The sequence below is a fragment of the Apostichopus japonicus genome, chromosome 11 (assembly GCF_037975245.1).
Source record: "Apostichopus japonicus isolate 1M-3 chromosome 11, ASM3797524v1, whole genome shotgun sequence".
Classification (NCBI taxonomy): Eukaryota; Metazoa; Echinodermata; class Holothuroidea; order Aspidochirotida; family Stichopodidae; genus Apostichopus; species Apostichopus japonicus.
The window spans coordinates 2,997,237-3,012,633 of NC_092571.1; the positions used below are offsets into that span (position 1 = coordinate 2,997,237).

The 15,397-nt window shown below is 36.4% G+C and overlaps 1 protein-coding gene across 2 annotated transcripts in view; it reads right to left on the bottom strand.

Annotated features, from left to right (window-relative positions):
• Positions 1-15,397, bottom strand: part of LOC139975648 (high affinity cGMP-specific 3',5'-cyclic phosphodiesterase 9A-like) — a 134,952-nt gene that overhangs the window by 20,813 nt on the left and 98,742 nt on the right. For both annotated transcript variants that reach the window (XM_071983734.1, XM_071983733.1), the window contains exons 7-8: positions 10,887-10,982; positions 9,706-9,828 (exon numbers count right to left, since the gene is read on the bottom strand). In XM_071983734.1, the coding sequence (XP_071839835.1) occupies positions 9,706-9,828; positions 10,887-10,982 (219 nt within the window). The remainder of the gene's footprint in view (positions 1-9,705; positions 9,829-10,886; positions 10,983-15,397) is intronic.

Below are 15,397 nucleotides of genomic sequence, written 5' to 3' on the forward strand. Positions count from 1 at the left end.
ATAATTAAAATTCATGACATCACCTGCCGGCCCCCTGCTCTGTTTAAAATTCATATTCAAGGTCTTTTTCAGCAGAAAGCAGCTAACGAGATTGTTCTTCGAGAAGCTTATTAAACAGGGACCTGAAGATGATATTTAAGGCCCTCCCTCCTGTTCACCCTCCTCTCGGCAACAGCTGTTGCCGAGTATGGGTACCACGGGACATGACTAGTTTGTAAAGAGAAGCATGAATGCCATGCATCTGTGCTAATTCCCCGAGTCTTGGTCGTGTAAACAAACTTTGAGGTTACCCGGATATTTAGCTGGTCATGTGTGTGCTCACATACTTTGGCAAAGTGAGGAATCGGGATCCGCTGGCAAGATGCCAAGTATAATCTCATCTTCTATTTTCATGTCTTGTAGACACAACTTCTCTGATTTAATACGGTGCAAGTCATCAGCAATGCAACTAATACTGCAGGACCTCGCCAATGGTTGCTGAGAGATTTTCCAAAAACTCTTTTCCCTGGAAATACCCGGTGCTACAACCCTCCAATTCATAATCCAGACATTCCAAGTGCATCGTTATCCAATTAATTATCTCAGACAGTTATAAACATATATATATACTTTAAGAGCATTATAAAAATGCTTGTTATAGATTAAGTATGTGTGACCATTAATTGTCTTTCTAGCAGATTTGGGGAAGGCAGTTTACTGAAAACCAATAATTAGACACAAATCCAACTATCCCTCAGTACCTATAGTATTCACAGGACCTATAGTATTGCTATAGTATAGCAACTTCTAGGCAGGGGCGTAGTGAAGAATCTGCCAAGGGAGGGGCGAAGCCTGTAGGCAAACTATCTAAGCGTAGTGCCGCCACCATGAGTTGGCGCGAAGCGTACAAGAAAATTTTGGCCGAAAATGCCTCCCAGATCGCTGGAAATGACACTTCCCAGGCCTTGTAAATTGCATCTAAGCATTTTCTATTTTGAAATTACTAGCGATATTATGAGAAATTTAAAAAAAATATGCTCAAGGGGGGGGGCGGTCACCCCTTCTCCCCCCCTTGGCTACGTGCCTGCTTCTAGGCCCGACTATGTTAGGGGAAATTTATCGGGGCATATGATAACATTGGATTGTTTATTACATGTAAAGTGGCATACATGAATAAAGGCAGCATGATAATTATAATATCTAAAACCATAATTCACCTCTAATCTGTTATATCAAACCATTTCACAGTCTGCCGCACAAAAAACCAATATTTAGCTTAATTAGAAATATGAGGGCAACCCGTTTCTTTAATCAACGGGAATGATATAATGCTGTTACAGTAAATTCAGAAACGCAGATAAAGTTGATAACATATATTGAAACTCAACACAGTTTTTGGGGAAAGAAACACAGTTTATGATTTTAGTCAATTAACAGACATATCGTTATTAAGTACGACAAATTTAATATCGTTCTCTGGAATTTTGTTAGTAGTAGACTTCATGCTTAATTATAAAACAATGTAACAGTTCCGCTGGAATTGATATGCACAACTTCAAAAACATCATTTTTTTCATTCATTATATTCATAATGAAAATTTGTCCAAATTATGAAAGGCAAATTTACAGCTGGCTAAGTCTTGACTTTCTCTCGACATTTACAAATCATTGATTTACAAATCTCTTTTTAAAGTGGATTTAAAAATGGACGGATCAACCTGGGAAGTTCCTTGGCTTAATGAAATTTTCATTAAAATAAGAACCACAATAATAATAATAACAACAACAGCCACAATCATCATAAGATTATATAACTGTGCATTTGAGCATGATATGCCTCATATTGCTCTATCAGTCAGCTTACACAAGGACACCTCCATAGAAAAGATTGTTCAAGTTAATCACACTTCATTTATGCTGATCTGGATGGATGCCCATGGGTACCATCGTGGATTAAAGTCTTCACAATTTGTCAAGAAATTATAGCAGGTAATTACATTTTAATTTAGCAAGACCAGTAATTGGCACTTTCGCCAACATTATGCTCAGGTATGTTGCAATAAGCTTCGACACGAAGACAGAGTAATTCTACATGTGTTTTCAATTTTAGCCACAAGCGGTCTTTTATATCACTTACTATGTACTGCCAACATAATCCCCCCCCCTCCCCTAATCCTTTACATTACTAAGAATATGTCAATGTTACTACATAAACTACATGATGTTAATGATACAGTTGGATATTTTATGAAAATAAAGCTCACAAAAAAACAAGCTTTTTTCTTACTGGAAAACAGGTTGTAACAATCTGCCTTAGATAGCAAAATGAACACTGTAAGTTTCATGCACTATATTTATCTTTTTTACATCCATCCCCCCTGCTATGGCAACAATATAGCCATGGCAACAGCACCGACCCAAGGAACCCGGTTACTATGTTTCAGACCATTAATCTTCACGCCAATAAAAACATTTTGCATTTTTTTTCTTCTTTCAGGAAGATGGTGTTTGCATAACTTTAATGTGATATGTGTAATAAAACTACTCATTGGCCTGGCAGAGAAAGAATTCCCTCCCCGCCTGTCAGTAATGTGGACGCTGTTTGAAATGCATTTTCAATTATTCATAATCTCATACAACCTCAAGGTAGGTATGTGAGCATCAATAATGTATCATTATTCTGGTGTGACAGTGTGGGGGAGGGGAGAAGAGAGGGATTGTACTACTGTAGATCATATCCCCTGAGAAATTGAAATAATTACAACGGATAACCCTCGAATGCTGTTCAGTTAACAAATTTGTTCCATTATGGACTGCCTCAAACTATAAGCCTCACCAAGAATGTCTCTGGTCTGAAAGGTATATAGTAATTAAAAAAAAAAAATTAAAAAAAATGGCCTGCAGTTTTTTCTAAAATACTAATTATGCGCACAATTAGCCCGAATAGTACTGTACATTACAACAATTACTTTTATTCTCTTCCTTTCATGTCCACTCATGTCCAACCATGGTCACTCATGTCCACTCATGGTCACTCATGTTCACATGTTCAATCAAGCACATTTTACCAGACGGGAAACTGATATTTACATTTTCGTAAATAATTCAAAAAAATTCTCACTTTTCCCACCCTTTTATAACTTTCACCACAGCTAGAGCTTACAGCCATGAAATAATGATTACAAGGCAACTTTTTAATCTCTTGAATCAAAAAAAGAGGTCCAAAGAATGACATCACTCGATATTATACAAAGACAGTAAACAAGGTCTACACAAATCTCTGCGGCCATAAAAATGACTTAAATGGATGCAATCAATTCATCAATATATCAATTTTAATAGATTATCAAGTCTATGATCCCACAGTTTGTGATAAATAAATTGATACAAAACTGATACAGGATTGCCAACAGCTTATCAACTATGTGACCGCGGTTGCGATAGTTAAAATTCATATCAACTGACGCAGGTTTGCCTAACATTTCATCTATTCTATGAGTGGTTTGCGATTTTAAATTCATATATATACCAATGGAGGATCGCCTAACAGCTCATCAATTCTATGACAGCGGTTTGCGATATTTAAATTCATATCAACCAATGGATCGAGGATTGTCTATTAAACAGCTCAACAATTCTGTGACCATGGTTTGCGATTTTTAAAATTCATATAAACTGACGCAGGGTTTCCCTAACAGCTAATCAATTCTGTGACGGCAGTTTGCGATTTGTAAATTCATATACCAACGCAGGATTACCTAACGGTTCGTTAATTCTGAAACCGCGGTTTGCAATATGTGATATTACTAATACAGGGATTGCCTTACCTTGGCATCTCTTTTCATATATATTTATGTCACAACAAAACTCTCAAGCGACACTTAGTCAACACCGAGGCCGATGCATAGATCAACTTCCTTTAATTGCCAATTAAGAATCTGGACAGAAAAAAAGACCAATTTAGCAGGTTCTCTGTGCAAGGTCTAAGACATTTCATTTTGTCACTTGACAAAACAGAAGAAAATCTTGTCTAGGAGAGAGAAGCAGCTTTGTTTCCCCTTCAAACATTCTGTTATTCCCTGGAGCAATTAACACTTTTAATTTCCAACCAAATTTGGAATATTAAGTTTGTTCATCTTTCACTGATGTTTTACTGTAGTACCGTGCTTCCTTCACTATAGATATTTTACATGTGAAGAGAATATAAAAAATTGGATACATGCAATCATCAAAAGAAAAAAAGAAAAAAATCAGCAGCGATTAAGATATGTGATTGTCTTTGAGTGTTTGTAGGGGAAAACAAGCAAAGCCGATTTTCACCATAATGGGGAAGATGAATGTAGCGTACCCCCTCACCAGAACACCTGCAAAGTAGTCATTTATTCCGTGATAGAGGTTGCATTGTTATGATTTAGAGACCACTGGCTTTCATGGTCTTGAAAAAAAAAAAATGTATAAAAATATATCATTAGCATGTAATTGTTGCTTTTGTGATTGCTAAGGTGCTGTGGCCGAATGGATAAGATTGGAGGCATGTGACGCAATGAGGCTTATCGATCGGAAGGTTCCGGGTTCGATACCCGACCGTGTCAAAGTGAGATGGGTTTTTTCATCCAAGAGCAATCTACGGTTTTCCCATCTGAAATGATTCTCTAATTTGAAAAAGATTCCAAAATTTCAATAGGAAGCAAATTCGATGTCAGTTGTAATCCATAAGCCCTTGGGGGTTTCTCCCACATCAGTGGTCTGTTAAGCGTCGTAAAAATGACTGCTGATTATTACTATTATTATTATTATAAGGCAGTAATTGGTAGTAGTTTTAATGCTCATTATAAGGCATAGATACATTAGTACATACAGGAGTTGGTTATTAGTGAAGGCTCTGGATTTTGTCTTCTATAAAACACTATGATTTCTGTGTAAGAAATAACTGTTTAACATCTCTGCACTAATAAACTTGTAAGTTGCCCATTTTCGCAAAGCACTTTACCATACGATACTGGATAAGTTATTCCCAGAACTTTGGAAATCTTACTGGAAATGACAATAACAAAGTATCAACTTGCAAAGAAGTATTTTTTTGGGCTGCAGTATGCTTCGATCCTGCAAACTTATACGGCTGTCATGAAAACAACAACAAATAATGAAAATTCAGAATCTATTTCATCCTTTTCTGTAGAAATCATTACAGAGCGATGATCAACTATGTTAACAAGGCACAAGTTAAGTATGGATGCCCTGTCTCTCCATGCCTCGACCCCCCACCCCTCCAATCCAGTCTTGGAGGTTGTTCGTTGAGCAGTCAATCTTTCCTACAGTTCGATACCTTTCAGCGGGTTACATCCCTAATCAAACCAACCACTCTGGGGCTATCCATCATGCCACGAGGTTTCTTTGATCATAAATAATGTTATCCCTACTCCACCTAGTATGATGGATAGCTGACATTAATCAAGTCGGCAAACATTCTCTCACAACGTACTTCTAAGCTGCTCTTGATCTCCAATCCCAGCTACGTACAGTACCTTGGCAAATCTAAAAGCCTAGTCTGTGTACGAATTAGCTCTGGATACTTGAAAGTCTAAAAGATCCTTCTTTCGTTTCCTTTCTTTTTCTCCCTTTTATCATTGTTGACGATATGGGAAACGAAAACTCCTCAAATAGTCATGTCATCAAAATACTTCCAAATTTAGCACAAACACATAAATAAGTCTCTATTTTACTGTCTTATTTTTTTGATACATATAGCATCTTAGAATTCCAGACAATTGCATTAATACAAGAAAATCAAAGTTGGGTTGCACATGGCTCCAACGGCGACTGAAGAAACCAAGCAGTGACTTAACAGCTGGCTGTAGACTAATTTAACATCCACACTAACTGCAGTGTACACTGATGCCCTATCGTAACCATAAGCTCTATAACTAAACGTTAGCCTACACTATTAACTTCTATGCAGTGGAAGTTAGGTTTCCAACCAATACTATGGCATAAGTATATAATACAAAATTTAGCCTATACTGACATATTCTTGACACGTATATATTAAGAGGCTTTCCCAATATTTGTGAAAATTAGAGCAGTCATCCAGTTGCAACCATGGCAATGGGTAGAGAAGCTAAAATGATGCTTGAACAAGCTTAGAAATCCTTAATGTTTACTACGATAAAAATTAAACACATGCTGGGCATAAACTTTGACTCCAAATATACTTCTGCATCGTTGCGTTTGGCTCGACAAAGGGCATTTATTCAAACTGTCAGAACTTTTGGACATTGTTTTCGATCTTCCGGCCAAAGAAGAAAACGATCGCCGAAGACACTGCATTGCAACAAAAAAACACTTGACATTTATTGAAATAATTCAATATTTGTCATCGTAATGATATTCAAACACGACTGACTCTACCCACAAATCAAATCACTTGTGGTTTTCCTTGTCCGTAATGGCAACGTCTCATCTTCTCCTAATTGACAATGGATGAAGACCGTAACCGCGGCGGCCGAGTCACTCGCAATCAAATCACCGGCGGGCAAAATAGGCGATTCAAAGTTGTAAGCAAAATCAAATCACTGTTTCTCTGAAATTGTGCTGATAATAGATGCCGTCGTTGTATATACACTTTTTTTTTGGCCTTAACTTTTCTCTCTTTCTCGATTCCATATCGTTATCTCGTCAAGCCGTAAAGAACATTTATTAACATGTCTTGCCCTTTCGTGACATTTGAAGAGCAAGGAAAAGCATGAAACGTACCAGATTTATAGGAAGACTTTGAACTACGAATGCACAGATATTTCAACAACAAAAAATTGGCTGGGAAACTCGTAAAGACAAGCCGAGAAATACAATACAGACGAGTAGGTTCTAATATTCATTCCCAATGAGATCAAGTCACAAGATTAGTCACCACGACTCGCACTTAAGAGAAAATACTGCATAACAATTTTTTCTTTGGAGAACATGCTGAAATGTTCTCAAAGTTTTAAATTTACCCACCGTAGTGATTTTATTTTTGAAATTGTAATACAATCTTTCTGTTCACAAGATTTTTTTAGAGAAAAGTAGTCTTCACTGAGGGGAAAAATTGGGATTGGGGGAAGATGGAGAAATGGATGGATGGATGAATGATAGGGAATGGATGGGAGGAGAGGGTGGGAATGGCAGTTACAGAATATATTATCAGCCCCAAATTTAAATTCTCATTTCAGCCTCATTTCACAGGGCTGAATCATAATTTTGTGGACATTGATCAAAGTTGCCAGCCCCCCCCCCTCCCCCTTTAACCACTTACCCTAGTTACAGCACTATTGTGACTTACACTTAAATCATGACACCAGACAGTTTATTACTAGTCTGTTTAACTTAAGGAAAGTAAATACTGATAGAGAGAGCTGTAGGTCTTAACCATCAAACAGCAGAGCTACTCACTGTATCGCTTATTTAATCTGCCGATCCTCTGGTATACGTATCGAAGCCATTCCATGAAAAGGTTAACGGCTTAACGAAGACCGAAAATGAAGGGTTTACATTTAGCCCTACGGAGGTACATCTCAGTCAGAGAACCATAAATTGTGTGGTGACTAACAACCTACCAGCTAGAAGACAGTGTCTAGAGATGATAAAGATACAGCTAGCTTTATTGGACCTCAAAACGTCCAGAGTGTTTACAGGGTTTGAAAATGCGAAGGGGGATGGAGGGGGGTACCTTCCTCCTTACACTTGCCAATTTGTCATTTTTCAAGCAAATGGAGACAAACTCACATCTGATCTCTGTTCATAAACTACTGCTGTTTTTAAGCTAATGATGGGGTAAACTTGACTTCAAAAACAATGCAAACCTTTCTTTGAAATAAAAAATATAAATAAAAAATAAAAACTTTGAAAAGGAAATCAAAATGTTTCATATCTTAGTGACATAACGATCATTCTAGAAATTGACAAAATCGCAGCCCCTCCCCCCCCCTCCCTCTCCTGTGAATTATCAAAACCTTTGTCTTTCGCAACGGAAGGTTTTTAAAAAAAAACTTTTAAGGTTTTTAGGAACTTGAAATTTCTTTTCACTCCTCCTTTACTATTCTTTGATTTAGAACATCAAGATGATGGTTGAATGGGCACCTCTTTTAATAAACCGTCCAATTTGGCCTTCCTTGCCAGGTTCGTTTATAAAATAAATTATTCATTTCTTGTGTAAGCAGTTTGCTAAAGAGGACTTTTCCTTTCTTTTATAATAGCTGCCCTTGGAGTATCCTCTCGTCATCCTCTGTGATGATCAGAATATCCGTGTAGGTTATCTGACCGTTTGCTCCGCAAACTGTCCAGTTGGTCGAGATAAGAATCTTAGCAGGATGAGTGCATCCCACCTCGTCTAGATAGTAATCGTGTCAGCGTTTCCACAGGTATCGTTCTGTCTATAAGCATAGCCACCTACAATATTGTAGGCGTATTACTGTTATAACGTATATCATCGCGGTATTCTTGTTATCTAATCCTATATTGTTACAGTATCAAGTAGACTCGATGCTGTTAATTTTAAAATTATAAAAATAATCTTTAACACAATCATGCTCACATGACAGAAAACAGTGTTTTTGTAGCTATGCACAAAATTGTGCAATTTAATTTTTCATTTGTTTTTAAATGTATGAATGTAAATGGCATAGTTGGACAGAGATGTACATCATAAACCCATTTATTTTAGTTTTCCGCTAACCTGTTAATCTTATAAGCTTTAATATGTACACCAAAAGGATCGACAGATTAACTACAACATACAGTAAGTAGCTGGCTGTTTGGTTGTTAGTAAACTTAGGGTTTACGAATGATATAATCATAACTAGTAATATAATTATACATGGATGGTTTGGTGGAATGTACATAGTACCTCTGCCAACTAATACTAACATTCCATCCTTACATTTAAGTTATTTCTAGATAGAAGATAAGTGATAGGTTGTCCAACCTGGTAGGCTGGCTGTGCATACACACAATGCAGACAGCAGGAAACTTTATGCACCGCTACAGGCATAGTTTAGTTTAGTTTAGTAGAAAAAAAGGATCAGGAGGGACACTTAAGTCCCCATCAAGGACCCTATATGTAGGTATGTATGCCTTATTAGGAGGATCAGAATGCCTAAGGTTTGCAAAGACAGGTAAGCTTGGGGAAGATCCAGCACACTGTTTTGGTAGTTGCACACTGATAAGCTATGTTGTGCTTACCTGATATGCATTGTTGTAACCAGGGTGATCCAGATCATGCTTACCTGATATGCATTGTTGTAACCATGGTGATCATGCTTACCTGATATGCATTGTTGTAACCATGGTGATCATGTTAACCTGATAAGCATTGTTGTAACCATGGTGATCCAGATCATGCTTACCTGATATGCATTGTTGTAACCATGGTGACCCAGATCATGCTTACCTGATATGCATTGTTGTAACCAGGGTGATCCAGATCATGCTTACCTGATAAGTATTGTTGTAACCAGGGTGACCCAAATCATGCTTACCTGATATGCATTGTTGTAACCAGGGTGATCCAGATCATGCTTACCTGATAAGCATTGTTGTAACCAGGGTGACCCAAATCATGCTTACCTGATATGCATTGTTGTAACCATGGTGACCCAGATCATGCTTATCTGATATGCATTGTTGTAACCATGGTGATCAAGCTTACCTGATATGCATTGTTGTAACCATGGTGACCCAGATCATGCTTACCTGATATGCATTGTTGTAACCAGGGTGATCCAGATCATGGCAGATTGCTGAAACGATCATGACAAGGACCTCCAAATCCCCGATTAGATCACAGAGGTTTGCTATCCAGGTTATACCGTACATCTGTTGAGGAATCACAGGTCAAAGGTCAAAATATTAGTATATTATATGTAGTTAGTAAAATTATTGGGGGGAGGGGGGAATATATGCAAATCTCTGAAAATTTTAGATGAATGCATGGTAACACGATATCTATTATATAATTCACAGGTCAAACATCTTTTGAATCAAAACGTATTATAGTTAGAATGCATACTCAAAGTATGGGTGACACTGCTCAAACAGTATTTGCACAATTGGGTAATGAATGCAAAAAACAGTGTTTGAATCAATTATTGTCTTCTCACTATTAAACACATATACAGTAAAGCAGTGCATTGCATCAATCATAGCTCTACCATCTGGGAGATACTTACGCAAATTTTCAATCAATAATAGCTAGCATGGATACTCCCTAGAAGGATGACACATATATAGTTTCAATCAATAGCTAGAATGTATACATAACCGGTTCTGGAATATTCATTTAAATCAATAATACCTAGAATGAATGTACATACTCACTGTTCGTAAGATACAATTTGAATCAACAATAGCTAGAACGTTTATGCTCACCAATTAGGTGACGACGATGAAGAAGAAGTGTTTGCATCAATCAACAGCTAGAATGTACACTCGCTTTCATGATTGAGAAATAGACGGTGTTTCGAGCAACAGTAGCTAGAATGTATATATGTATGTACTGTATATGCATATATATACTTATATGTATATTTGCGTGTGTGTATTTGTATTTGTATTCAATTGTGTATATATGCATGTGTTTATATATTGTGGGTGGTGGGGGTGGGGTGGGTGGGTTGTGCGTGTTGGGTTGGTGTGAGGGTGGATATAAGTGTTACTGTTTTCTTGTATTGTTCTCTCTATTAACTTATGAGAGCGCTCTACTAGACAAGCCCTCTGAGTTTTTTGGAGTGCTTCCTTTCACAATTTTCCCTGTTGTTGATATGTATTGTCACTTAGTAAACTTCTCTGTATTTATATTGTGAAGAAACAAATAAATGAAATGAAAAATGAAATAAATGAAATGTAACTATATATATATATATATACATACTCACCATTTGTGTTACGCAGAAGCAGTGTTTGAAGTTATGGAATGGAACATTGTTGTAGTGCTTATAGACCTCAAAAAGGAAATTTTGTAAAACCGGCATCTGGAGAGAAGAACAAAATAGAAAGGAGAGGGAATCAGGAAAACTCCTTTTTCGAGTACTAAAATTATTGATTATTTCAATGTTATTGTCAATACTACATCCCATAGCAATTTTAGATTTGAAACAAAAACAACACTTGTGAAGTGGAATCTCAACTCTAACACAGAACGGTATATAACACGTAGAAAATTTTGACAAGAAACTTCGCTTTTGACACTCACGACTATACCGATTTGTGAATTAAGTCTCGGATTGGACAAAAATTGGAGGAACCGTGAGATTAATGACTGACTTGTTCATTAAAATTGACTTCACGACAACCAGGCTATGAGAATTGACTTCAATAGTTTGATCGAATCTCAATCTTAAATTTGAAAATAACATGTAGGTGCTGAAAACCACTGCTTTAAATTACAGGCCAAAGTCTCGCGCAGATCAGAAACATTGCTGCCCTTGATTTTTTCGTCCTTCAGAACCAAAATATCCCTTGGACACACTTGACCTTTACAAGTTTAACCAGCTACCCGGCTACCGGATGTTGTAATTTGTTTACCAAAAAAGCTGGTTAGGTGTATCTGCAAATTTTCTGATTCAATTTCTCGCCCGAAGGCGCACAGGCTCAACACACCTTTTGGGAATGAACCCCAAATTTGAAGGAGAGAAATAAATCCGATTCCTTACGGGCAGGCAATTGAAGCCTTGGAGAGTCGTATCAGCATATAAATATAAGTAGTGCTTTATTTATTAAAAGTAATTTTACAAGTTCTGAAGGCAATGATACTGAGAGCTTAAAGCAACTTATGTTTGTAATTATAATTTCTCCCTCTTTATGGAAATTAACAGTACTTCGTATCGCATAGTAGTTTAATATTAGCTTAGTTATAAGGCTCGGTGTCAAGATTGTAGGAGGCTGGGTGGGCTGCAGCCCTCTGTGCAGCTAAGCTGCACATAATTCTTTTGTTTCTTGCAGACAATAGGCACCGCTGGTCTGCTGAGATAATATCTCTATTGTTTAATATTGATTCAGCCTTGCTGCAAGGAGAATTTTCTTATTTTGACAATTTGGTGCCTTATGGACTGTTGCAATTAAAAGGTTACAACAAAATTTTTGTCATTATACCTCCACAAAATTATGGAACATTTTGACAATGTACATTAACAATGACCACAGTGGGCCTGCAAACAGGACTATAGCTGATACCCTACATAGCACATTTTGCTCAGATGTATTGGGGTGGAAGTTGGCTGCACATTCACAACTGAGAAATAAAATGTGATTAATTGTTAATTATAATAGCTAATTACACCTTCTGTGAAAGTATGACTGTTTAAATACAGCAGTGTCAACACATAGAACATAATGTACCGGCATGCAGGTGTAGAATGTTATATAGCAGTTGTAATGTAGTTGAAAGATGACTCGAGGCAGATTTTTAGTTCATCACTGTTCAAGAAAAAAAAAGAAAAGTTTCTGAGTGCTAGTTTTGTTTCTGCATAGCTTTTCTAGTTTTCAAGGTATTAACCTTAAAAATATATGATTTATCTTGGGACTGCTCCTTTAAGGCTTAACTATAGTTATGAGAATGGCTCCTCAGTGCAGGTCAACATATTAATACATTATTTTCTATAAATTCTAAATATCACCCAAAAACATGTTACTTTATTCTTCATATATATACATGAACCAACAGAGCAAGTACCCTTTAGTGACATTCAACACTGTACATGACAAAATCTGTAATATCAAAATTTGAAAACATGTTATTTGAGCTTGTATCAAGTATTATGTTGTTTTACAACTAAGTTCTGCCTAATTGCATCATGAGGAACTGACCTGATGACCTGTGGTTTAGACTAAGTATTTCAGTCACTTTCATGGATGATCTTCCGATATTTTAAAGGAGCAATTTTTCTCAAAAAATCTAAAACGTGGTACAAAAACAAATTACCTAGATTTGAGGATAATACTGGCCTCCAACATATTAAAATTAATTTTGTCCCGAAAATCATTCTTTAATTGCTTGGTTTCTTAACTGTCTTTGTCTCTCATTGTCTGATCTTGCTTTAAAGTAAACCAGATCACTTTAAACCCTTAAAACATCTCGGAGAAGTCAACAGAAGCTGGCAAACACAAATTGCTCCTCTCAGTTTAAAATTTCATGATCTAATTTTTTTCCACCTCGTTTTTTCCCCTTCGACTTTGCTCAAAGTGGTCTGACCTTTCTAATCAAATCATATTCCCTGGACAAGCCAAATTTGCAGAAATGAAGGCTGCATGGCATATCTTGTTTTTGCCTGAAATCTATTTATCTAGTGAGCTCTACACTGCAGCTATAACAACATGGACTTATCTAGAGTCAAAATATTGGATGCAAATTTGTAACTTGTATAATGCTTTTTATTATAACATAATAATTTAAATTTTTACCCGGTATCATGCACTCTTAAAGAAAAAAAAATTGCATTCCCTTAGGGACCATTTCCAGGTTCTATTTATGGGAGATCAGTTTTGACACCAAATCTGAGCAAATTGCTATAAGTTTTCAAATGCATTTTGCTGAAGTTTTCCCCGAGTGAGGGGCCAAATAACCAATCATTGAGAAAAGTTTGTGAAAGTCGATCAGTGGGAAAAATATATTGTGAGAGTGTGGCAGTATGTGAAAACCCCCTTTTTTTTGCTTATTCAAGTTTTGACATGAGACACCATTATTTTAGCCTTCTAGGATTTTTGGTGGTATATAAACTGATTAACTGAAAGTTATAATAATTATAATAAGTTACAATGTGTCAAAAAAAGAAAAGCTGCATCCGAAATATGAATCAATATCAATGAATTATCTGGGCAGACCGACTGTATCTGCCACGACAGCCTCTCTGACAACTGCAAAAACACAAAAGGTCAAACAACTTTTGACATGAATTTTGACATGCTAATATTGAACTCTTTCCACTGATTAACAATTAGCATATTTGCAACATGCATTTCAAAGAATCAAATTAAGAATTCAATATTTTGGAAAAATTATAAATTTGCCTTTCCAACAACAGTGATTATATCATTTTTAATATACATGTGTCTGGGCGATGATGCCATGTTGAAAATCTAAACTTTAAGGATTCAATAATAAATCACTGATTAGCAACTCATTCGGTGAAAAACAAAACCCCAAACAACATGTCCTAAGAATTAATGCTCATTTCATATCTTATTTTGAGTAATATATATACTTGGTAAAAAAACGTGCTAAAAATGCATATTATCCTGCTTTCCTGGCCTGCTCCTTAATCCATTATGCCTTACTGTTAATCCAAGTAATCTCATTTGCTTCAGTCCGATGTCATAGTCTCTATCGGACTCACAAACCAAAAACCGAGCATTCACTTAAAACTTGGCAACAACCCAGAATTAATGTGACCTTCTCTTCCCTGCAATAAATTTCTGTCGTTTTTATTGTTTTGTCTCATGCCCATAATAATTATCTACCTCCATAATTCATCCACCTCAACAACACCTCACCGCCTGCTCGGGTTATGCTATGTAGCTATTAGTGGTAGGTTAGGCTTGGCGTGATCCGCAATTTTTAAGCATCGAGCCATCCATGAATGCATATATATCAAATATTAAAAAGAACAGAACAAAAAGTGGGTCATTGCTTAGTAACTTCTAAAAATTTATTCCTATCAGCCTTCATGGTTTTTTAATTTCTTCTCACGATGATGTCTTTCGTTGTGAGTATTTTTTTTTAACTTCGTACGTCAATTACAAAAAAAGAAAAAAAAGAGAAAGAAAGATGCATCGAGGGTAATGTGCGGAAGATCAATGGTTCCCAATAAACTCAATTTACATTCTGTTCGTCAAAGCTGGCTAGAACAAAAGGATCTTACATCTGCTTTATCCAGTGTTATCCTTTAATGTCACAGTATAATTATCGCAATGGCAGAGGAAAAAAAAAAAAAAAAATTTTAACAGACTTCTTCAGTTATGTTCCTTGTACAGTTTTTACTTACTATCTATTTCAGAATAAAATCGCAGGCTAAATCAATTCATACCTTCCATATTAAAAGTCAAGCAGCAATATTTAAACTTCAATATTCCGACTGGGAAATGTGGAATATAATTTCAACATTCATGTATATTGTGTTTCATCAACATCCACTCCCTTATAACTAAAAAATACTTCAAGGGTGTACTTCAAGGATGTACTAATAGGAGCCAGCTTCTTCATAATTTACATGTGTGCAGGGAATCCGGGGGTGGGGTACTAATATTACATATAGAGAGATCACTAGCACAGTCCATTCAAACTCATGGTTAGTATAGAGACGTATGAAAAACCTATGTAAAATGGCAGCAGTACGCATGTCTCAAAGTAATATTCTAACTCCTTCCTCTTTCCTCATGTCCCTTCTGGGTC